Genomic DNA, 26,725 nt, shown 5'->3' with positions numbered 1-26,725 from the left:
GACTTCCAGACTGGCAGGAACTGATGGAGTCTCCCCCCGACAGGTGTTGGATGGTCGGGGGGCAGTGACAGGGAGTCACTGTTTGTTTGTGGCAGAGGAATGGGAACTGTTGTTGCCTCTGCCTCTACCCTTGGCACTGTTTCCTCTGTATCCACCTCTGCCCTGCTTGGTGTACGAGGATTGCGCACCACTTTTATTGAATGGCGTCTGCTGCGACATGTGTCCTCTGCTAACACCTCGATTGCCTGAGCGACGAAAAGTGTTCCCTCTAAATTGTTGTGACTGGAGAGCAACCATGGACTTGGCAGTCTCAGTATCTTTTTTGATCTTTTCCAGGGTGGTGTCCACCTCTGGACCAAATAACCTGTCTGGGTTAACCGGCTGGTTGAGGATAGTAGTCTGTATCTCTGGCTTGAACCCTGAGATGCGGAGCCATGCCTGACGCCTCAACATCACACTAGTATTGATTGCTCTCGCTGCCGTGTCCGCAACGTCTAGCGCACACTTTATAGCAGCGTTGGAGATGAGCTTTCCCTCCTGGATAAGCATTTCAGCTCCCTCTTTAAACTGGTCTGGAAGGTGTTGCATCAGCTGCTCTAGGGTGTCATAGTGTGCCCTATCGTATCTGGCCAACAGTGCCTGCGTGTTTGAGATGCGCCAGATGTTGGCCGCCTGAGCTGCTACTCTCTTCCCCGATGCCTCCAGCACTTTTGACTCCTTGTCTGGGGGAGGAGCTTCACCCGTGGTTTGGGAGTTCGCCCTCTTGCGGGCATTAGAGACCACCAAAGAGTCCAAAGGCAACTGGCCTTTTATGTAGGTTGGATCGCCAGGTGCCGGTCTGTATTTTTTCTCTATTCTAGGATTGACAACCCTTGACCTCGTGGGTTCCTTGAAAATGTCTGCCGCATGCTTAAGGACCCCTTTGAGCATTGGAAGAGTCTTGACAGTCTTTTCAGCAGTGGAGAAAGTGTCAAAAAGGAAGTCAACCTCCACAGGGTCAGCATGCATTTCCACATCATGGTTCTTAGCTGCCCTTTCAATTAAGGCATTAAATGCCGCAGAATCTTCAGTGGGAGACGTTTTTACGTTATAAATCTGAGGGTTATGGACCGTCTGCTGGTCCCCTTGATCACCTGTGTCCATCCACGAGTCCTGCTGCTCATCAGGCTCTGTGTTTGCAGGAAAATTGTACTCCTCATCCTGCTCCCCTTCCTCTCCATCAGAGTAAGTGGGTGAAGGTGTTGCACTCCTCCCAGTCTGTGGAAGAATCTGTTCAACCAGTACTGGTGTTTCTGGTGCAGGCTTCTTGCGTTTTAGAGGAATTGTAAATGACTCCAAAGGCTGTGATGTTATCTTCCTCTTATAAAGCGTGAGCTTCCCGGTGTCGGCATCGATGAAATGCTCGACCGCTCTTCTAATAAAGGTTGTCGATGACTCAAACTCCCACCCGTGTGAGTTGGCTTCGACACTTCAGAGTCCTTGGGCACCGACCGTGGTGCGAAGGCCTTCGGCGCCACCTTAGGCGGTAACGTGTAGAGGATCGGCATGGAAGTCTTTTTCGGTGGGGCAGTCGGCTTTGGTGCGGAAGGCGTTTTCGGTTCCGACGCTGAAGCCTTGTCCTTAAGTCGCTTGAGGGAGTCCGAGACCTGCTTCGTAAAGGAAGCGGATGGGTTCGTCGACCCAACCGATAACCTCGGTCCGCCCCCAGGGGACGACCCGAGCGTCGATGACTTCTGTTTGTTTGTCCGAGGCGCAGGAGTATCCTTGACCGGTGCGCTTCGATCTTTGTCCACGGCCGCAGACGTCGACGCCGACGGCTTCGGATCGGCTGCCTTGACTTTTTGCGTTGGGACCCCAGACCGTGGCTCGGCGCCCTTGGCCGACTTGGTCTCGACAGGCTTGTTGCTTTTCGGCTCGGCAGACTTGCCCGAGGTAGACTCGACAGCCTTTTTGGATTTTGGCTCGACTGCCTTGCGTGACACCGGCTCGACAGCCTTTTTCGAGCTTGGCTCCTTGACCACCTTTGGCACCTTTGCCTGGTCGACAGCTTTCTGTGGCTTCGAGGCCTCCGAAGACGATGGCGTCGATGGTGGAGCAGACGTCTTCGGTTTCGATGGCGTCTCGGCCATCTTTGTTTTCGTCGACACCGTGGGTTTCAGTTTCGGTTTCGATTTTGATAATGGCGGCTCCGCTGAGGTGGCCGTAGCCGGGCCGGAAGGCGGGGCCGTGGATCTTGGTGTAAGGTCTTTGGTAAGGCCGTGTGGCGATCCCTCGACCTGAGCCTTTGTAAGAGTACGAACGGGGCATAGCTCTTCCTCCGAGCTATCTTCCATGGCCCCATATGCTTCGTCGTCGTCCCCTACCTCATCGACGACTTCCTCTAGGTCTTGGCCTTCGACGTCCGCTTCGTAGTCGGACTCGACCACCCCCGATGGAGGTGAAATCTGCAGTTGAAGCTCTTGTTCGTCCGCTTCCGCGTCGTCGAAGATGTCCACCGGTGCTGGAGCCGATCGCTGGGCCTCGAGGCGCGCCACGCGCCGCATCCTGATCGTTTTCTTCGATCGAAACCTGGAACAGGCCATACAGTTGGCCTCGTCGTGGTCCGGCGACAGGCACTTGTTGCACACAGGATGGACGTCAATGTGTGGGTACTTGGAACCACACACGGGACAGTTCTTGAACGGACTCCGTTCCATGCCGTCGAAGTCTTGCTGCGTTGACTGGGCCTCGATCACCGAAGAGTCACACGACTCCCCGGATATCCGACTCGACGAGTTGGAATATAGTCGGGCACCGAACGCAAACAATACCGACGGTTCGAAGAAGGCCTTTTGGCCTTGAAAAAGTTCTATAACGATTCCGAACAGGAGTTGTCGAAATCACATCCGAACCCAATGGCAGAAAAAAACAATCTGGGGATGGAGTCGATGCCCATGCGCACTGTAGTCCAGGGGAGGAGCCACCTATCTCCTGATACTTCGAAGACTCTTCTAGGACAACAATGTGCAATCATCCGGACCCAACACTAGGCGGCGATCTATGCTATAGATATTAATTCAGCAGCCCACATGCCTCAAACACTATTTTTTCGGCTTTGAGTATTACTTGAACACCAACCAGCCTTAAAGATACTCCTTTTATATATAAGCACACCCTCTGACTTTATAACCCTGCTTATTCCTGTCCTTATTTTTAGATACTGAACAAATATGTTGTTTACATTACTTTATGCTACAAATATCTTCATTTTCCACCACTGGTCTTCTTAGTTGATTAACACCTCTTATCTCAAAGGAGAATTATTGCATTCAAATTCCTTCACTGAGTTCAGAATGAGAAGATTGGAATAAAGAAGGAATGAGTAGGCAGTGGGAGGAAAATAACTTCAGCTTTTGAAACGGAAAAAATCTGCAGACATCTAAAAGCCTTTAGGATCGCAGGCAGATCTAATAACCAGGCAGCATCAGGGAGCACTAAGTAGAAGCAGAGGGGTGAAAGCCTTCCGCAGTAGGCAACAAGTTAGCGAATCAATACTGAGAAGAAGCCCTCAAACTGCACTGCCTCCTTTTATAATGTGGTATGAGGAATGACCTGGAAGAGGAACCAGAAAATAACAGGAAATGAACTATCTCCATTTTGGATTTATGAAGGGGAGAGGATAGATATAAGCACGCAGGATCTGGAACAACCTCCACACATCCATCAGGATTGCCCCAACGCTGCTTCGATTTAGGAGAAAGTTCAAGGCGCACCTCTTTAAAGAGCATATGGGCCTGATTTAGAGTTTGTTACTCCGCCACAAAAGTGGTGGATATCCCATCCACCGTATTACGAGTCCATTATATCCTATGGCACTGTAATAGGGCAGACGGGATATCCATCATATTTGCGACGGAATAACCCATCCGCCAAACGCTAAATCAGGCCCGTAATCACAATGCATTAACCATCTGCATCCGAGCTCCAAATCCTCTTACTAGCTGTTTTTATGTTTTGAGCATCTCAAGCACGCCACTGTTTTTCGGAAATACCACATACATACACATATACACACATATATATATATATACATACACATATACACACATATATATATATACATACACATATACACATATACACACATATATATATATATATATATGTATACATACATATACACACACATATATATATATATATATATATATATATATATATATATATATATATATATATATATAAAGTAATTTGTTCCCAAAGTAATTTCAGGCAAGGACGAGTAAAATATAAAAAGGTATGGTCAGGATCTAAGACACCTTTTAATCCCAATGGAAAGAAATAAATCAGCCAAGATCGCTGGCATCGGGGGCGCCAAGAAACATGCGCAAGAAGACATGTCATCACCCGTGCTCAAGCAGGGCGAACCGCACGCCTCAGCCAGACATCGGACTCACAAGGCTAGAGACATCGGCACACCACGCCCGAGGAGCGGACAAGGATGCACACGGTAAGTAATGGCATCTGAGGAGGTAAATTAAACCCACTTTCACAAATGAAACTGGTATGACATGCGACAAGCACGCCTACTCGTTTTACCTTCAATTTCACTGTCACGTTCTTTGGCACAGCTTTAAAACGCAGCTATCAGTTACTCCGCTCTCGCTGTAAGTCGTATACAACTTGAATACGCCTTCTCCGATGCCGTTTCCAGCATCCCTCTCTTCTGTACCTTCCACATTTGTCTCTTGTTTCGACACAGCTCACACTAATATTTCATGGACTTATCTACAGTTTTGTAGCTAACCACCTGTTTGTACATTGGTCATTCGATAGATTTTCCATGTAAAAATGCTATGGATGTATTTTCGATGCGCTACATATACAAGTGCAGACTAAATAAATATACACAGGACACTAGAACCACTGCTTACCTGCAGACTTGGGGTCTTCCAACCTTTTCTGAATCTGTAAGGTGAGACACTCGATCAGCGAGAACACACTGTCGCATGTCTTCACAGGGTTTTTGATGCAGTTCATTGAGTTAAGCAGGGAGATGCTGCCTGTTGGAGTTAACTATACAGAAAGAAAAGGATAGAGCGTGCTTATTCTTAAATGTTTATATAATGTTTGAGCTCTGCTTGAACCAGCTACCACTGTCTGCAGGACAGAAACAAGGAATGTTAGAAGTTCACTTTACCATTATTTTACCTACGAGTTGGCATGTTCATCCACACCTGTACTACAGGTTATCTTTTTATAATACTCAATAGCGTGCTCATTTTTCTGAAATAGTGCTTTCAAAGACAATGATAAGGCTCACCAAAAGGTGTTCAATGTACCCCTACTATTTCTGAGGAAAAAGAAAAAGGTACTTGGAAGTAATAGTGGTTCTTCAACATGGCTATTTTTTTAGTTTATAAACTCAAGAATACCTCAGCGCATTTGTACAGAAAATATGTCAGCAACAGGTAACATTTTCTGTCTTTTGAAAGAGACAATTAGAAATACACTAGTCATTAGTGAAATACATGTATGAACACCAATCTAAACTATCAAAAAAGTAAAACCAAAGAAAGACATGGTCCTCCTATTCAAAGGCTTTCTGTGTGTAAACTGTTACATAGCCCCTTTAAGAACTGTAATGCCCTTGGGTGCACTGTATAATAAATTAGTCTATTCATTTGTGACAAACATGATCTAACAATTCAGCTTCAGAAATACTTTGGCCTTTTGAGGGTTAGAAAAGGCTATTTGAATTTGCGGAAGGGGTGTGTACCTGATAAGGCGTAACTGAAGGTAAGTAACGTGTTCATCTGATAGAGACTTTTAACCACAGATCCTTTACCTTAGAATAGATACCCAAGCAATACCTTCCCCGAGGTGGATCGGCAAAACAGGTTTTCGACCACAAAGTCCTGCAGGACTGAACGAATAAAGTGCCTCTCAAGGCGGACCTCACTATCCAAGCAGTAGTGCTTGGTAAACGTGTGCAGAGATGCCCACATTTCTGCCTGTTAGATGTCCAGGACAGGAACTCCGCAAACTAAAGCAGTGGTAACAGCTGTGGCTCTGGTGGAATGAGCACACAAGGATGTGCAAGTTTGGGTGCAGAACCCTCCCATTTGCTGCTTCAGAACATCCTCCTGAAGAGGCAGCCTCACTGGAGGACCAATATTCCTGCTCGGCATAATAAGACTCTCTGTTCCCAATCCAGAGCCAAAAGAATAATTTGGGCCTGGCAGTTCCTGATCTTCTTGAGAACTCTGGGCAGGACTGATATCAGTGGAAATGCGTGCAGGAGGCCAGAGCTCCATTCAAGACTAAATGCATTTCAGAATGAGGGCCACCTTGGAAACTCCAGCACGGAGCACTGCTGACACTGCGTTCTCCAATCATGGCTCTCCCCATTCTTGAAAAAGACCTTGCACCACCTCCAGATGGAGACGTCACTTGTGAACTGCTAAGCATCGTCGACTGAGTTCATCTACCCTGGTGTACGGAGGGCATGCCAGGTGTTGAACCACCAGCGAAATGCCCTGACGTTCGAGCCATATCCAGAGACCACAGGGTCTCTTGAAAAAGGGTCCACAATCCCACTCCGCCCTGTTTGTTGCTGTACCACATGGCGGTGGAATTGTCCATGAACACCTGCACCAGCCTTCCCCTTAAGGAGGGAAGAAAATCTTTCAATGCCAGTCGGATAACCTTAAGTTCCAACAGGTTGATGTGGAGCTCAGACTCCTCCTCCACCTTTCTCAGATGGCTGCCCCAGCCCAGGAGTGACCCATCTGTCACTACAGTTAGCTCTGGTTGGGGAAGGGAGAGGGGTCTGCCATAGACCCAATGGTGGTTGGTCAGCCACCACTGCAGGCCTTTTACAGTTCCGACCAACATGTAGACCATGTTGGAGAGATTTTCCCAGATAGTGTGCCCCCTGGAACTTCAGGTCCCCCTGCAGAGCCCGTATATGCCAACAGGCATATGTCCCTAGCAGGATGCAGGACGCCATGAGGCCCAATAGCCTCAGAGACAATCTCACCAAAATCCAGGATTAAGTTTGATGTATAGGTTGAAAAAGCCTGAATATTCTGAGCTTGCCGCTCGGGAAGGTAGGTAAAAAACTGCACAGTGTCCTGAATGTCTCAGATGAAAGGGAGTCTAAGAAGGAGTCAGGTGTAACTTCTACACATTACCAGTGAACCCCAGCAAGTGCAGGAGGTCTGCCATAGTCAGGAGATGGGAGATGCCCTCAACAGCCAATTGTTGCGGTAGGGACAGACAAGAAACTTCAACCTCCCCAAATGTTCGCCACCCACCGCCATCACTTTTTGAACACTCAATTGGTACTGGTAAGACCAAAAGGGAGCATGGCATACTGAAGAGTCCTTGGCCTACTGTGAACCGCCGATTACATTTGTGGCCAGGCAGGATGGGGATGTAGAAATATGTGTCCTGGAAGTCCAATGCCACCATCCAGACTCCAGGGTAGATAGTAACGGAGCTAGGGTGAGCATCTTGAACTTCTCCCTTTTGAGGAAGAAGTTAAGAAGGCGCAGGTCTAGGATAGGTCCTTCTAGGCGACCAGAAAGTTGGTGGAGTAGCAAACACTATCTACTTCTGATGCCTTCACCCTCTCAATAGCTCCCTTCGCCACCAATTTCTGACAGAGCATGAGACGGACCTCCAGCAGCTGGCTGTAAGTGGGTGGCATGGGTGGAGAAGTGTCCAGAAAGAGGATAGGGGTTCGTAGGCTGCAGCATCCGGGGGAGTGGTGGACCTCTGGCTAGTGTCCTCACGCGGTCTGTGGGAACGGCATCGTCAACCACGAAAATACTGGGAAGCCTGTTGGCCTTAGTGGCTGGGCAGAAATTAACATGGCTTGGAGCCACTTCCATGGCCACAAAAAGAGCGGAAGACAGACTTCGGTTGATGTGGGGCCATGGACAGGCACAAGGGCCTGGCCCTAGCTTGGCTATCCTTAAAGCAGAGTCGCCATCTCACCAAAAAGGTGAGAGCCATCAAAAGGCATGTCCATGAGTGAAGCACGGACATCACTCAAAAAGGTGGTCTTCAACCAGGCATCACGTCTAAGGGCTGCTGACGATGCAATCACTCTGCTTAGCAAGTCGTCGTATCCAGTACACATCTGATGGTGAACCTTGCTGCATCTTTGTCATCTGCATTGCCTATAACAGCATGGCCCAGCCTCCTACAAGACCATGAGAGCACTTGTGCAACTGAATCCCAGTCTGTATGGGTGTCTCAGCCCAGGAGGCATGTGTTGTTCTCCAAACGCAGTGCTAGCCCCGCGGAAGAGAAAATCTTCTTACCGAAGAAATGCAGGCTCTAGGATTCCCTATCAAGTGGAGTGGTAGGGAATGAGTCAGCATTGAGAAGGGAAGTGGCAGCTTGGACCACTAAGGTCTCTGGCATGGGGTGCTGGGTGAGTAACTGGGGTCCCATGGAGCAGTGCGATAACAGTGGGCAATTGGCCCGTGCACAGGAGCCCCTGTGCTGGGCTTAGAGCAGTCCCAGAGTATGACATTGGTAAGAGGTTCAGTAAATGGGAGGAAGGGTTCGGAGGGGGGCTCTCCTGGTTGAAGCACCTCTGTCAAGATGTTCGTCTTCACTGCCATGGAGGGCAACTGACAGTCTAAGACCTCAGTACCCTCCACACCACCACTGCGAATGAGGCACCCTCCTCCTTAGCCATGGTATGGGAGTGGCCAGACCACATCTGCCAGTTGTCCTGTATGTCATCTAGGGGATGCTGGTATCAATAGGCCTGTTGAATGAAAAAGGCACTGGCTCCAACTGGGAGGGCAATGGTCCCAGTCACCGTCCCTATCGGAGTAAGGTGTGACAATGGGGGACTGTGCCACCGTTGAGCATTAGCGGCGTTAAGAGTGTCATTACTGGAGCAGGCGCCGGGGAAGGTTGTGGTACTGCATGCAACACCGCTACAGATCCAGCACCAGATCCTAGAAGATGAAGACCTTCCGCCAAGCAATGGGTTGTTGCAGTTCCACCAAAGCAGAGAGTGCTGGGACCTAGCCTTTTTTAATAAAAAAAACCCACAAGTATATTGAGTTTTCAAGCAGCATAATAAATGCGATACGTCTTCCACACAATTGGCCGCTAGTAATTAAAAGGTATCAAACATAATACACAGATTATTTACAAGATGTAAACGACAATGTGGATATTCGTATCCAAGAACACATATCAAGACAGTGTCATGTTATCTAGGGAGCAAAAGATCAGGAACTGACTAGCCATTGATATAGTGAGATATCCGAATATTAGCAGACTCATAAGTATCTGAGAAACTAATACCAAACTAACTTTACCAAACTAATACGAAAACTTAGAACTACCCCCCACGGCCCCTGTTCCTGGTCCACTAACTTATAGCGTGACACAAATAAAGATTGTATCCACACAGTAAATAACAGACAGTTTCATTGCATACATATGTATATATCTCTAGGTCATACGAGAGATAGAGGGAAATGGCATTACTGGGCAGCAGATAGTCCAGATCTTGGGGATGTGGGGGTGCGATGGGTCCACTCTGCGATGCTGGAGGGGTTAGCATATCAATGGGTTTAAATGTTTCAAGCATGTGGTCCCAATCCAGAGAGATAGGGATCTTACGCAGTCCTCTAAATTCCACTTGTCTGATAATTGTACTCTCAGCGGTGCCCCAGCGGACCATTTCTGTCTGCCATGAGATAGGTGTAGTGGGGGAACAGATTTCCACCGCATTGTGATGGCACGTTTTGCTATAAGCATAGACAAGTCAGCAAATCTATACTGGACCTTCTGCCTCTTAGGTCGTTTATGCATTCCCAGCAGACAGCTTTCTGCCAATGACGAAAGAGTCGTACCTGTGACTTCCTGCACCCTGTTACCAACAGTTCGCCAGTATATGCGTAAACATGGGCAACCCCCACAGCATTTAAAGTAGGTCTGCATCTGCTTCCTGACACCTAGAGCAGGTGAGTTGTATGTTAGGAAATATACGATTAAGGCGATGTGGTGCGAGGTATGCCCTATGTAAGATCATGTACTGTATGTATTAAAATAAGCATTGCAGGACACTTTCCTAGGAAATTCTAAAACAGAGGACCATTCTTTAGTATTCAGTTAGTCTTTATTCGATATTTTTACAATCATAAAAGACAGCAACAGGTGTCATCTAAAACAATAAATACATCTTAAGAGCACACCTACTCACAAAATTTAATATAATCATTATCAAATATTCCTAAAATGTAAAACATAAAAAAAATTTGTCTATAAGACAGAAAAGACAAGTTAATATACAAAAGTACATCCCAAGAGCCAGCCTAATGGGGAATAAACGTTAACCTCATAGAACAGTCTAATTGGCCTTCATAGCTTGCCGTCTCAAGGCCCAAAACCAACTTAAAAATTTCGCCACTGCAATAACTATGTCTGGGCGAGTGTTCAAAACCAAGATACGGAAGGCTGTTAGGCTTGATCTAGTGCATAAATTAAAACAAAAAGGCCTGAGCCACCTACGACGTGGACCCTTGTATGCAGGACATACAAAAAGCATGTGTGTTATTGTTTCTTTCCATAAATTACATGAGGGGCATACAGTATCTGAGGTTTTGTTCCATTTAACAGTAAAAGATCTTATGGGGAGAATCCCTACTGTAAATTGGTGATAGAGTTTTCTATCACCAGGGATGGTAATTAGATTCCAATAATCCTCTAGCCATGACGAGAAATTGTGTTCCATAAAAAGAGCTGTAAGCGAACTACTATCTACCAACGACACAGTTTTCCTAGTAATCATTGCCCCGTATAACTCTTTATACTCCTTTTTACTGGGAAATGGATTCCCTGTCGGGTCATCCCACAGGGGACGGAGGTCCATGTCAATCAAATTGTTCTTAATCTTCAGCAGCCATTTGATTTTGACAGTCTGGGCAGACTGTCTGATATGCTTGAGGGCGCAGGCATATGGTGCCAGTTCAGGTGTAGTCCAGATCCGCCTCCAATAGGCTAGGGGTCTAAACCCTGCCACTTCATCAATGGATGCACACCCTAGATCTAGTAATAGGGGCTTGGTGGGGGTGCAGAGGACCATTCCTTGTCTGGCATTTCTCTTCCCAGCGACCATTTAACACGGAGTGGCAGTAACGGTATCCCTGAGTGTGCTCGAATACCTCTGTATAGCCAGTGAGTAAGGTGGCTTCCCCTTCACATGAGATATATTGTGTATATTAGTTCATGCTTAGGGGGTTCAATCCAGTCAGGGGACCACCAGTGTTTGATGTAGTGAGAGATAGCTACGTGTAGAAGAAAAAGTGTCGGGGGACCCCCTGTGTACGGACAAAGTTATTGTAATCTGCTAGTATGCCCTCAGTGAATAATGCTCCAATTGTTGACACACCTTCCTAAACCCATAAGGATAAAGCCCTTTTCGAGATTAAACCAGTAGTAGTGGGTATCCCAAGCAAGGGAATGCTGGGGGAGTATGGGGGGCCCTTTTGGTGTATTGGTGTGCCTTCTTCCAATGCAGTAATGCAGTTTTGAGCAAGGGGGGAGCTGTAGGTGGAATCCCAGTTTGGGCAGGAGCAAATTGTCAAGGATACCATGGTCAATAATCTGAGACGTGTAGCCAATTTCCTGAATGAAGATCAAAGTCCAACTTATGTACCAAGCTGGTTGGGCGCTAGTGTTCCCAGACTACACCAGATGGGTTCAGGCCCAACCCAAATCATACAACCAGTTTAAGAAGAAACTCAGGGCCATGGCTTTGCAATACAATCTATTTTGCGGCACACTTGTGGGTTGCCCGAGGGCAAAACCTACTTTTTTTACACCCGAAATGAGGCATGGACTTGGTTGATAGAACAACAACCCTTGCGACCGAACACACTGACTTCCTGGGGCTGCCTGCCTCGGCAGCGGGCCTCCTAATGATCCAGCAAACAAGCGCAGTGACTCCAGGTGCAGGAAGCTGGCCCAAGTGTTTTGGGCTTTTGGGCCCACCCACACCAATGTGGATCTATCCCCCACCGCAGATTCTGCATGCATAGGGTCCACCTTGTCCTAGCCAGATTCCAGGAACTACACTGTGCTACAGCACTTTCGCACCTGGATTTCCAGAAGGTGTTTGAGTCCCTAGACTGGACCTTTCTCCAGGAGGTGATGACCAAAATGGGGCTGGAACTAAGGTTCCAAGCCTATGTCAGTACCTTATATGCCAGACCGAAGGAACAGGTGGAGATGAATGGGATACTCTCACCCAGATATCATATTTGCTGAGGGACCAGTTAGGGATACCCGTCACCATTTCTTTTCGCCCTAGCCATGGAACGCCAGTTCTCATTGATATGCTGAACTGCCCAGGTTTGGCGGTTTGACTAGGAGATGACACTGGAGGACAGAATAGCCCTCGAAGCTACCAACATCCTTCTGGTTGTAGCCCTTCCGGCAAAAAAAGCCTTTGTCTTCTTTGTATCCTTGACGCCTTTCGGGACGCTTCGGGTGTGACAGTGAACTGGTCCAAGTCCTTGCTGATCCCTCTTAGGGGTGGACAAAGCTGACAAGATCTGGAATCCGGCCCTGCCGATCAGCATCTAAGTTTTTGTTACCTGTGGACTTACATGATGTGGGAGCCAGACCTGGACTGGAGCTTCAACCTTGGGAGGGATGGCTGGGCCTGTGGAGGAGGTGGAGAGGAGGGAAGCATGTATGGCACCCTGTACCATGACTTTTTCTGCCTAGATATGGCTCATTCAGTTGAAATTTCTCCATTGCACCTACTACACGCGAAGGTGCCTATGGAGAGCTCAAAGGCTTCCCGACCCAGTCTGCACTGGATGTGGAAGGGATTACGGGAATTTCTACCATATGGTGTAGAGACGATTCATTATTCACGAATACTGGGGGGCTATTTTGGCGACTCTGCCAGAGCCGCGAGAAAGCCCCCAAGGTCATGTATTGGGTATGGTGGATAACCAGGGGGATCCTAGAGGGGACTAAACGTTGGGGGGGCTGAGCACATTGCTGGAGAAAAGAGACGTGGCCAAATATTGGAAGTCACCTATGGCCCTGATGTTGAGAGAGTGTAAGGTGAGCATGGACTGCTCTGTAAAGTTGGAGGAGCTACTATACCGGGCACGAGGATGCCCCAAGAAACACACAAAGATATTGAGCAAATGGTGGTCGTATTATGGATTAAACATTCGGTCTATGTGTATCCAAGGAAGCGGGTGGGTGGAATATGGGTGTTTTTCGATAATGAACATGCGATACCTGAGGCAGATCAGCCCTGTGTGTGTTGTTCTGTGCCCTAAATAAAACCAATAAAATAATGTTATGAAAAAAACTCGGCATTGTCGCCTTTTACATTTGGTAAACATAGCCAATCACATACTGACTTCTCATCCGCATGTACTTAGGCACTATATAGAACTACGTTTTTCAAACCTTATAACTATAACATTACTTCCTCTATTCACACATACTACCAAACATTACCATTTACACCTCATCATGTATATTACACACATTACATCTACATCTGTTAACATACTTCCATGCTAAATTTGTTTCAATTATCAAACTCTATTCTATGCCACTTCACTCTATGCCATCCCACTTTACCTCACTCCACTCTGTCACTCCACGCTACGCCACTCCACTCCACTCTATGCTAATCCACTGTAAACTAATCCACTATACACCACACCACTCTAATCCACTACACTCTATGGTACTCCATTCTATGACACTCCACGCCACGCCACGCCACTGTGGGCACCTCTACTCCAGGCTACTCCACTGTGCGCAACTCCACTCTACAACACTACTCTTTACGCTATTTGACTCTAAGCCACTCCACTGTAAGCCACTTCTGTGTTCACCACTGCACTGTATGCTAGTCCAGTATACGCCACTGCAGTCTATACGACTGCACTATACGTCACTCCATTCTACTATAATATACTGTACGCTATAACACTGTACACCACTCCATTCTACGCCACTCCACTCTATGCCACTTTACTCTATGCTACTCCGCTATACGCCACTACACCCTAAGTCACTAAACTGCACGCCAGTAAGCTTAACGTTATTCCACTCTACATCACTTCAGTGTACACTACTCCACTGAATGCCACTGGAATCTATTCCACTGTATGTCATTCCACTCTAAAACACTCCACTCTAAGCTATCACACTGCAATCCATTCCACTCTACCCCGCTTCGCTCTATAATACTCCACTCTACACTGTTCCACTCTAAGACACTACACTGTACCTTACTTCAGTGTCCGATATTCCAATGTACGTCACTCTACTCTAAGCCACTCCACCCTACTCCAGTGCACACTATTCTGCTGTACGCCACTGCACTGTATGCAATACACGCTTAGCCTAAGCTATTCGACTTTATGCTACTATACTGTACCTCACTCTCTATGCCAGTCCACTGTCCACCACTACACTCTACACCACTGCACTTTCTGCCACTCCGTGCTAGCCTATTTTATCACACTCCACTCTATGCCACTGTACTGTACACCACTCCACTGTGCTGTACTTCACTGTATGCCCTTCCACTGTATGACACTCGTCTACTCCTCCACTATGCTACTAAACTGTACCTTAATCCACTCTACTCAATTCCATTGTACGACACTACACTCTATGTTATCCCGCTCTGTACCAGTTCACTCTACCCTACTCTAATCTACCTCACTCCACACTGCTCCACTGTATGCTATTCAACTAGATACAACTCCACTCCCAACAACCCACTCAACACCACTCCACGCTATTCCACTCTACGCCACTCCACTGTAAGCCACTCCACAATACTCCACTCTATGCTGTCCTACGGTATGCCACTATAATGTACCTAACCACACTGTATGCCGCTCCAGTCTACGGAAATACACTCTATGCCACTCCACTGACTATTATTACACTCTGCCACATTCCACTGCACGCTACTCCACTCTTTGAAACTCCATGCTATGCTACTTCACTGAATGCAACTGCACTCTACGCTACTCCACTCAACGCTATTCCACTGTATGCAACTCCACTCTATGCAGTTCCACTCTAATCCACTCCACTGTACGTCCCTCCACTAAACAGTATTCCACTCTACCACACTCCACTCTACGCTATTTTACTGTATGCCACTATACTCTACCAAACTTCACTGTATGCCACTCCAACCCACTCTACGGCACAACAATCTACGCTACTCTACGGTATCCTATTCCACTCTACCACACTCCATTCTACACCACTCCACTCTACACTATTGGACTCTTTGCCACTCCACTGCACGTCAATCCCCTCCACTATACCCCACTGTCCACAACTCCACTGGACCGCACTGCACTGTATGCCACTCCACTGTATGCTATTCTAATGTAAGCCACTGTAGTCTAAGCCACTCCACTGTATGCTATTTCAGTGTATGCTAGTCTGATGTATGTTATTCCATTGTATGCCACTCCAGCGTACGCCACTCCGGTGTACACTATTCCACTGTATGCCACTCCACTCTACCCCACTTCACTCTACGCCACTCCACTTTATGCTATTTCATTGCACGCCACTCCATCCTACCCCAGTCCATGCTAATCCACTGTATGCCACTCCAGTCTACGACACTCTACTGAACACTACTCCACTCAATGCTATTCCACTATCTGCTACTCCATTCCACGGCACTCCACTCTATGCCATTTCACTCTACCCTTTGCTGCTGGACGGCACTCTAGTGTATGCTCCTATAGGGTTAGCCCCTCAACTGTACACTACTCCACCCTACTCTATTCTACTCTACAGCACTGCACTGTATGCCACTCCAATCTATGCTATTCCACTATACCCCACCTAACTCTTCGCCACTCCACTATACACTATTCCACTTTATGGGCGTCCAATGTACATTAGTCTGCTGGACTTGGCTCCAATGTAGAGTATTCCACTCCACTGTAGGCTAATCTAGTCAAGGACACTCCACTATACTATAAGCAACTCCACTGTACGTTATTCCACTCTTCGACACTCCAGGGTACATTCTACTGTACGCTACTCCACTGTATGCCATACCATTGAATGTCACTCCACAACATTTCACTCTACACTATTCCAATGTATGCCACTCCACTAAACAGCACTATATGCCACTCCACTGTAGTACATTGTACCACACTCTAGTCTATTCTACCTCACTCAACTGTATGTCACTACACTGTACTCCACTCTATGACAGCTTCAGATACTCTACAACACTGCATACCACTCTCCACTGTACGACACACCACTCCAGTCTCCAACACTTTACTCCAAGGCATGCTACGCCACTACAGAGTAGTATGCTCCACTGCTCTGTACTATATGAGACGCCACTCCTTTATATCATACTTTGCCCACTCTATGCTATGCCACTCCACAATACGACAGTTTAGCCGACTCTACGCCAATGTACAACACTCCAATGTGCACTGCTCCACTCAACACTCTACTGCACTTTATGTAACTGCACTCTATAACGCTCTAATACTCTCTATGCCACTGTACAACAACATACTAGACTGTATGTCTCTACGCTGCACTGTACAAGACTCTACTCCACTCTGCCATTCTACAACACTCTACTCTACGCCACTCAACAACACTCCACACCGCAACACAACACTGGGCTCCATGACACTACAGTCGACTATACTCCATTGTACACCACTCAACTGTACTATACAACATGCCACTGCACTCTACAATACTCAATTCAACTATACGACATACCAAGCCACTCCACCATGTAACACTTTACTCCAGTATACTCAACACCAATCCACTCTATTTAACTTCACTGTATTCCACTTCACCCCACAACACTAGACTCTATGATACTAAACTGTACAACACTGTCCTTTACTATACTTTACGAAACTACACTAAACACTCAAATGATACTCAAAACTATGATTTGAAACACAATTTAGATGAATAATAAAAACCATTTACATTTAATGAAAAGGTAAAAGGTTAAAGCTAAATTATGTACATAAAAACTGTAGAAACTATAGAGCATGGCCTAGATTGCAGAGGTGGATAGATTGGAGTGGGCAAATTTGGGGTAGAGTGGGGTAGATTGAAGCAGAGTAGAGTGGGAGCAGGTTGAAGTGGGTCGATTGGTGAAGACTAGGGTAGAGTGGGGTCGATTGTAGTACGATAGATTGTGGTAGATTGGGGAAAGGTAGATCGGGGAAAGGTGGAATGTGGAAGATTGGGGTGGGGTAGACTGGTACGGGACAAATGTGAGTAGGTTAGATTGGGGTGGGGTGAAGTGGGGTAGATTGGGGTAGAGTTGAGTGGGGTAGACTCGTGTGGAATGAGGTAGTGTGGAGAGGATTGGGGTGAGGTAAATTGGGGGAGGTAAAGTGGAGTGGGGTCGTTTGGGGTACCATGGATTGAGGCAGAGTAGGGTAGCTTGGGGTGGGGTAGAATGGAGTTGGGTAGATTGGGGTTGAGTGGAGTGAAGTGGATTGGAGTGGGATAGATGTGAGTGGGGTAGACTAGGGTGGAGTGAAGTGGGGTGGAGTGAAGTGGGGTAGAATGGAGTGGGGTATATTGGGGTAGAGTTGAGTGGGGCAGACTGGGGTAGAGTGGGGTGGATTGAGGTGGGGTAAATTGGGGTAGAACAGGGTAGACAGGGGTAGCTTGGGATGGGTAGATTAGGGTAGAGTAGGTTAGATTTTGAGTGGGGTAGATTGTAGTGGGGTGGTGTGGGATTAATTGGAGAGGGGTGGATTGAGGTCAACTGGAGAAGGGTATTATGGGGTAGAGTGGAGAGGGGTAGATTGGTGTACAGTAAAGTAGGGTGTTCTGGGGTGGGCAGAGTTGGGTAGAGTGAGGGAGAGTGGTGTGGGGTCGATTGGGGTAGTTTTGGTAGAGTGGAGTGAGGTAGATTGCTGTATATTGGTGTGGGGCAGATTGGAGTAGAGTAGACTAAGGTAGAGTGGGGTAGATAGTAGTAGAGTGGGGTAGATGAAAATGGTGCCGATTGCAAAACAGCGGTCCCAGAGAACATGCAAATGGGCGACATTCTTGTAACAGTTTTGACTGCATGAAATAACCAGGTCACATCAAAGAAGCTGCTCCTAGCAACAAGGTGCCTGTCAGAGGCACTGATGTTTTTGTGCCAATGCAATGCAGTCTCCATGTCGGTATTTATAATGGGAAAAGTGAAAGTAAACGGGTAGCGTGCCTACTGTTGCTGACTGAAAACAGCACTGCTCAAGAATTGCAACAATGGAGGGCTTGGTTGAAAAAAAAACACATCCTGTGACTCCGGGCAAATCATTTAATCTCCCAGCATACAAAAATGAATATGAACTTGTGTAATGTACCTGGGGCCCATTTACACATAGGGTGCACTATTCCAGGTTGTGCCACAGCCCACCTTTAAATAGGTGCACCATGCACAAACAGACAAAGTGCACCCTATTACAGTGAATGTGCAGCTGCAGACTCGTGCTGTACCACATTCAAGTGAAATACGGAGTGGCTGCTTCAAAGCTGCTTTGTGTTTCACTGTGCAGGTGGTACCCTGCCTGCACTTTAATGAGTGATTTGAGACCACGTTGCAGGCAGGTGCAGTGAGTGACTGCACCTGCCTGCAAGGGGATGACTTCCCCACTCCAGAGGGCTGCCGTCAGGGGGCGCACTGTCAATGTTTCACTTTCAGTGCGTCTCCTAACAGCTTCTTTGCCTTTGCACCTGCATACATGATACGGCTCAGGAGCAGAGGTAAAAGAGAATCGCTCATTTGCCTAGTGCCAAGCCTCCTTGCACGTGAGGGAACACCCTCTTGAGATAGCGCTAGCACGACATGTGCACCACTCATATCTGTATTGTGGAAGGGGTAAAACAAGCATAATACCACCGTGCGCTGGGGTGCACACTGCGTTCATTCCCAAACAAACACAAGAAAGTTAAACAGTAAGTGACCCCTTGCAAGTGCTGCCGAATTAGAAGGCAGCAAAGATGAGTGATAAGGATGTCAACCAATGGTAAGCAATTGGCAGGCTTACAGCCACTTTTTAGAGGGGTTATAGGTCTCGCCTAGGCCGCTCATCTTTTTATTTGGATCCTGTCCCTGTCCTTTGTAAATGGTCGCTTTTCATTGGTCAATAGGCTTAGTAGTCCCTCCTTGGTACAGCCTTTTTAGGTTTCGACCTGGCGAAAAGCTGCGCCGCGCAGCTTTTCGGCGCAGGTCGAAATCTTTTGAGTTACACTGTGTGCTTTATTCAGCCTCTCTCTTCCATTGGCTAGCTCCATAAATGGAGGCTAGCCATTGGAAGAGAGAACTGTCCGTCATTTCCCGAGGCGATTGGTGGGCGTTCCCGACGATTCTTTCCCTCTCCACCCTTTTCGCATCGTCATCGCGGCCATGGGTGGGGCTTATTTTTTTTTGCCGTCCAGGTTTGTTTTGGCCATTCCTGGCCGACCACCGCTGGAGAAAGTCCAGGTGAGTGCTTGTTTCTTTAAAAATCGCGAGTCTCCCGCGGGCAGCGGGTCTAGTACCATGTAGGGTCTCGAGAACTCTTCCTTTCTCGTCACTGGATTAATGCACTTGCTGGAAACATCAGTGTAACCGGTGGTTTATAAAATGCAAAACAGTAGAGTTCTGTTTCAAATCGTGTATAAACTGTGTACATCGAGCCGAAGAATCATATGCGCCGTACAAAAGCATGTATGTCTTTTAACGTCATCATTTTCTTTTTTTTAATGGTTGGGCCTTTTAAATCCTCGCAGCTGAAGTCCCTTCTCGCTCTCTCGTGAATACAAGTATCGCGCCTCGCGCGGGCATCGGTAGCATTTCTAAGTATATTCAATGCCAGGGTGATTCACGCGCTGCGGAATGTTGGATAGCCAGCTCGCCGCCCCCCTCGCCACATACCAGAGATGTCCCTCCCCCAGCATCGCGCCTGGTTCTAAACCCCGATAGGCCCATGGCGAGAAAGGATGGAAGTCGTCGGCAACCCGATAACTTTACTTCACAATTTAATGATAACATTAGTTCATATTTTTAAAAACACACCGAATGGAAGTTTAGTTTGCATACACGCAATTAGATATTACTCTCAAATATCGGAAATATACCTAAAGAAATGGTATAACTCGTGAGTGCTAAATTTGAAGGGGCGCCCTCCACCTTATCTATAAAATAGCCACCACACAGTTTACAGTTTATGTATCGAAGCGTTGGTGAAATAAACGTTCTTTAAGAGAGGGCTAGGTGGACAGAGACTTGAGGTGTAGGTGAGAGGGACAGCTCAACCCTCGTCGCATGAAAGTGAGTTTGCTTGAGCTTCATTGCTCAATTGAGTCTGCAAAAAGAAGTTATGCTGCGTGATCTTTGCAGCTGGTGCACAGGATTATACCATATAAAGTACCCCACAGGCAGCAGAGGCGAACCTGTCTGATGATGTGGGGAGGCTTGAAATAATGGAACCCTCTATATCTATTGTCTTGTTTGGTTGCTTGCAATGTGATTAGTTGAGCCCTGCACATCAGTGACCAGGGCCCATTCGGCCTGTTAATTTCTCTGCCCGATTTAATACTGGGCAACATTTCTGTTATGCCGGCATAATTTTGCATACATTGGTGTTATGCTTGCTATGTAAAATTCCATAAATGACTATTATGCCTGCGACAGATAACTATACGCTGTTGGTGGCAAACATTAAGCGCAAGCGCATGGGAATGCGCAGAAGCAGAACGTGATCAGCTGCTGTTTGCGGTGCTTGTGTTTTTTTGCTCAATTTTTTTGCATGAAATGTGTGACGGGTGGACGCAGTTCATGCTAAATTATAGTAGCAAATTCTAGTTTTGCATTTTGCATAAATATACATAATTTCATGTAATTTTTCAGAAATATTATGTAATTATGCATAAATTGCACACATTTTGCACACCCTTATTTAATACCAGATGGAATGCAGTCTGCAGCTCAGTGCTCAATCTGAAAACTGCGATCACTCTCCAGTATCCACAGGAGGTCTAGGTTTTATAAAGTTATACGTTATCAAGTTCAACTGAGGTCAAAGGGTCCGATCCCTAGCTGTGCTACTTCAACACCCCAAGGGTCCGGTGCGGAGATGGGGTGTGCCTGCTATAAAGTGCTGCAGGACAAATGGGGTGCCCTGGGGAGATGCCATGGCTCTGCCTGTGACCCACATATTCTTTGAACAATGTAGAGCACCTGAGGCAGTGCAGGAACTCTGCTATCAAGAGCCTTGGAACTTGTGTAACTGAAGGGGTAGCTGTGCTTTTTGGGAATTAACTAACTTTTGGATAGCTCTGCTGTTTGACGCCTTAGGTATGTTTAAACAAGTGTTCGAACTGTGGCCTGCACTGTGTGGATAGCTCTTGCACTTCTCAGACAGCATCCCGACTTCTCAGTCTTACTTCTCATGTAACACCCCTCATCCCTGCTTCTCGTCACTACTTCCCCTTATCTCCCCTACGTCACATCCTTCTATCATGCCTAGTTCTCGTGCCTATTTCTCATGCATCATCTTTACTTTTGATCCTTATTCCTCATCTATCAACCCCTGCTTCTCATCGCTACTTCTCCTCATTACCCCTACTTCTCATCCTTGCTATTCATCTTTCATCCCCACTTCTCATGCATCATCTTTACTTTTGATCCCTATTCCTCATCTATCAACCCCTGCTTCTCATCGCTACTTCTCCTCATTAACCCTACTTCTCATCCTTGCTATTCATCTTTCACCCCTACTTCTCATGCCTATTTCTCATGGATCATCTTTACTTTTAATCCCTATTTCTCATCTACCAACCTTCACCACTGCTTCTCATCCCTACTTCTCATCCTTGCTACTCATCTTTCATCCCTACTTCTCATGCCTATTTCTCATGCGTCATCTTTACTTTTGATCCCTATTCCTCATCTATCAACCCCTGCTTCTCATCGCTACTTCTCCTCATTACCCCTACTTCTCATCCTTGCTATTCATCTTTCACCCCTACTTCTCATACCTTTTTCTCATGCATCATCTTTGCTTTTAATCCCTATTTCTCATCTATCAACCTTCACCGCTGGTTCTTATCCCTACTTTTAATCCACAAATCTTCACCACTGCTTCACATCCCTAATTCTAATCCACCAGTCCTCACCACTGCTTCTCATCCCTACTTCTAATCCACCAGTCCTCATCCCTACTTCCAATCCACCAGTCCTCTCCACTGCTTCTCACCCCTACTACTAATCCACCAGTCCTCACCACTGCTTCACATCCCTACTTCTAATCCACCAGTCCTCCTCACTGCTTCTCATCCCTACTTCTAATCCACCAGTCCTCATCACTGCTTCTCATCCCTACTTCTAATCCACCAATCCACACCACACCACTGCTTCTCATCCCTACTTCTAATCCACCAGTCCTCACCACTGCTTCTCATCCCTACTTCTAATCCACCAGTCCTCATCACTCGTTTTCTCATCCCTACTTCTAATCCACCAGTCCTCATCACTGCTTCTGATCCTACTTCCAATCCACCAGTCCTCTCCACTGCTTCTCATCCCTACTTCTAATCCACCAGTCCTCACCACTGCTTCTCCTCCCTACTTCTAATCCACCAGTCCTCACCATTGCTTCTCATCCCTACTTCTAATCCATCAGTCCTCATCACTGCTTCTCATGCCTACTTCTAATCCACCAGTCCTCATCACTGCTTCTGATCCTACTTCCAATCCATCAGTCCTCATCACTGCTTCTCATCCCTACTTCTAATCCACCAGTCCTCATCACTGCTTCTCATCCCTAATTCTAATCCACCAGTCCTCATCACTGCTTCTCATCCCTACTTCTAATCCACCAGTCCACACCACTGCTTCTCATCCCTCCTTCTAATCCACCAGTCCTCACCACTGCTTCTCATCCCTACTTCTAATCCACCAGTCTTCATCACTGGTTCTCACCCCTACTTCTAATCCACCAGTCCTCATCACTGCTTCTCATCCCTACTTCTAATCCACCAGTCCTAATCACTGCTTCTCATCCCTACTTCTAATCCACCAGTCCTCATCACTGCTTCTCATCCCTACTTCTAATCCACCAGTCCTCATCACTGCTTCTCATCCCTACTTGTAATCCACCAGTCCTCACCACCGGTTCTCATCCCTACTTCTAATCCACCAGTCCTCGTCCCTACTTGTAACCCACCAGTCCTCACCACTGCTTCTCATCCCTACTTCTAATCCATCAGTCCTCATCACTACTTCTCATCCTACTTCTAATCCACCAGTCCTCATCACTGCTTCTCATCCCTACTTCTAATCCACCAGTCCTCACCATTGCTTCTCATCCCTACTTCTAATCCATCAGTCCTCATCACTGCTTCTCATGCCTACTTCTAATCCACCAGTCCTCATCACTGGTTCTCATCCTACTTCTAATCCACCAGTTCGCATCACTGCTTCTAATCCCTACTTCTAATCCACCAGTCCTCACCACTGCTACTCATCCCTACTTCTAATCCACCAGTCCTCATCACTGCTTCTTATCACTACTTCTAATCCACCAGTCCGCATCACTGCTTCTCAGCCCTACTTCTAATCCACCAGTCCTCACCACTGCTTCTCATCCCTAATTCTAATCCACCAGTCCTCACCACTGCTTTTTATCCCTACTTCTAATCCACCAGTCCTCATCACTGCTTCTCATCCCTACTTCTAATCCACCAGTCCTCATCACTGCTTCTCATCCCTACTTGTAATCCATCAATCCCCTCACCACTGCTTCTCATCCCTACGTCTAATCCACCAGTCCTCATCCCTACTTCTAATCCTGCTCTTGCACTTCTCAGACAGCATCCCGACTTCTCAGTCTTACTTCTCATGTAACACCCCTCATCCCTGCTTCTCATCACTATTTCCCCTCATCTCCCCTACGTCACATCCTTCTATCATGCCTAGTTCTCGTGCCTATTTCTCATGCATCATCTTTACTTTTGATCCCTATTCCTCATCTATCAACCCCTGCTTCTCATCGCTACTTCTCCTCATTACCCCTACTTCTCATCCTTGCTATTCATCTTTCACCCCTACGTCACATCCTTCTATCATGCCTAGTTCTCGTGCCTATTTCTCATGCATCATCTTTACTTTTGATCCCTATTCCTCATCTATCAACCCCTGCTTCTCATCGCTACTTCTCCTCATTACCCCTACTTCTCATCCTTGCTATTCATCTTTCACCCCTACTTCTCATGCCTATTTCTCATGGATCATCTTTGCTTTTAATCCCTATTTCTCATCTATCAACCTTCACCGCTGGTTCTTATCCCTACTTTTAATCCACAAATCTTCACCACTGCTTCACATCCCTAATTCTAATCCACCAGTCCTCACCACTGCTTCTCATCCCTACTTCTAATCCACCAGTCCTCATCCCTACTTCCAATCCACCAGTCCTCTCCACTGCTTCTCACCCCTACTACTAATCCACCAGTCCTCACCACTGCTTCACATCCCTACTTCTAATCCACCAGTCCTCCTCACTGCTTCTCATCCCTACTTCTAATCCGCCAGTCCTCATCACTGCTTCTCATCCCTACTTCTAATCCACCAATCCACACCACACCACTGCTTCTCATCCCTACTTCTAATCCACCAGTCCTCACCACTGCTTCTCATCCCTACTTCTAATCCACCAGTCCTCATCACTCGTTTTCTCATCCCTACTTCTAATCCACCAGTCCTCATCACTGCTTCTGATCCTACTTCCAATCCACCAGTCCTCTCCACTGCTTCTCATCCCTACTTCTAATCCACCAGTCCTCACCACTGCTTCTCCTCCCTACTTCTAATCCACCAGTCCTCACCATTGCTTCTCATCCCTACTTCTAATCCATCAGTCCTCATCACTGCTTCTCATGCCTACTTCTAATCCACCAGTCCTCATCACTGCTTCTGATCCTACTTCCAATCCATCAGTCCTCATCACTGCTTCTCATCCCTACTTCTAATCCACCAGTCCTCATCACTGCTTCTCATCCCTAATTCTAATCCACCAGTCCTCATCACTGCTTCTCATCCCTACTTCTAATCCACCAGTCCACACCACTGCTTCTCATCCCTCCTTCTAATCCACCAGTCCTCACCACTGCTTCTCATCCCTACTTCTAATCCACCAGTCTTCATCACTGGTTCTCACCCCTACTTCTAATCCACCAGTCCTCATCACTGCTTCTCATCCCTACTTCTAATCCACCAGTCCTAATCACTGCTTCTCATCCCTACTTCTAATCCACCAGTCCTCATCACTGCTTCTCATCCCTACTTGTAATCCACCAGTCCTCACCACCGGTTCTCATCCCTACTTCTAATCCACCAGTCCTCGTCCCTACTTGTAACCCACCAGTCCTCACCACTGCTTCTCATCCCTACTTCTAATCCATCAGTCCTCATCACTACTTCTCATCCTACTTCTAATCCACCAGTCCTCATCACTGCTTCTCATCCCTACTTCTAATCCACCAGTCCTCACCATTGCTTCTCATCCCTACTTCTAATCCATCAGTCCTCATCACTGCTTCTCATGCCTACTTCTAATCCACCAGTCCTCATCACTGGTTCTCATCCTACTTCTAATCCACCAGTTCGCATCACTGCTTCTAATCCCTACTTCTAATCCACCAGTCCTCACCACTGCTACTCATCCCTACTTCTAATCCACCAGTCCTCATCACTGCTTCTTATCACTACTTCTAATCCACCAGTCCGCATCACTGCTTCTCAGCCCTACTTCTAATCCACCAGTCCTCACCACTGCTTCTCATCCCTAATTCTAATCCACCAGTCCTCACCACTGCTTTTCATCCCTACTTCTAATCCACCAGTCCTCATCACTGCTTCTCATCCCTACTTCTAATCCACCAGTCCTCATCACTGCTTCTCATCCCTACTTGTAATCCATCAATCCCCTCACCACTGCTTCTCATCCCTACGTCTAATCCACCAGTCCTCATCCCTACTTCTAATCCTGCTCTTGCACTTCTCAGACAGCATCCCGACTTCTCAGTCTTACTTCTCATGTAACACCCCTCATCCCTGCTTCTCATCACTATTTCCCCTCATCTCCCCTACGTCACATCCTTCTATCATGCCTAGTTCTCGTGCCTATTTCTCATGCATCATCTTTACTTTTGATCCCTATTCCTCATCTATCAACCCCTGCTTCTCATCGCTACTTCTCCTCATTACCCCTACTTCTCATCCTTGCTATTCATCTTTCACCCCTACGTCACATCCTTCTATCATGCCTAGTTCTCGTGCCTATTTCTCATGCATCATCTTTACTTTTGATCCCTATTCCTCATCTATCAACCCCTGCTTCTCATCGCTACTTCTCCTCATTACCCCTACTTCTCATCCTTGCTATTCATCTTTCACCCCTACTTCTCATACCTTTTTCTCATGCATCATCTTTGCTTTTAATCCCTATTTCTCATCTATCAACCTTCACCACTGGTTCTTATCCCTACTTTTAATCCACAAATCTTCACCACTGCTTCACATCCCTAATTCTAATCCACCAGTCCTCACCACTGCTTCTCATCCCTACTTCTAATCCACCAGTCCTCATCCCTACTTCCAATCCAGCAGTCCTCTCCACTGCTTCTCATCCCTACTACT

General features: G+C 46.9%; 1 protein-coding gene across 21 annotated transcripts in view; it reads right to left on the bottom strand.

Annotated features, from left to right (window-relative positions):
- The window catches only part of PPIP5K1 (diphosphoinositol pentakisphosphate kinase 1), a 1,366,868-nt gene that overhangs the window by 463,186 nt on the left and 876,957 nt on the right, over nucleotides 1-26,725 (bottom strand). For all 21 annotated transcript variants that reach the window (XM_078683299.1, XM_078683308.1, XM_078683288.1 and 18 more), the window contains one exon: nucleotides 4,914-5,055. In XM_078683299.1, the coding sequence (XP_078539425.1) occupies nucleotides 4,914-5,055 (142 nt within the window). The remainder of the gene's footprint in view (nucleotides 1-4,913; nucleotides 5,056-26,725) is intronic.

This window comes from Lissotriton helveticus, chromosome 3_1 (assembly GCF_964261635.1).
Source record: "Lissotriton helveticus chromosome 3_1, aLisHel1.1, whole genome shotgun sequence".
Classification (NCBI taxonomy): Eukaryota; Metazoa; Chordata; class Amphibia; order Caudata; family Salamandridae; genus Lissotriton; species Lissotriton helveticus.
This window is presented reverse-complemented; position numbering and strand designations above follow the sequence as displayed.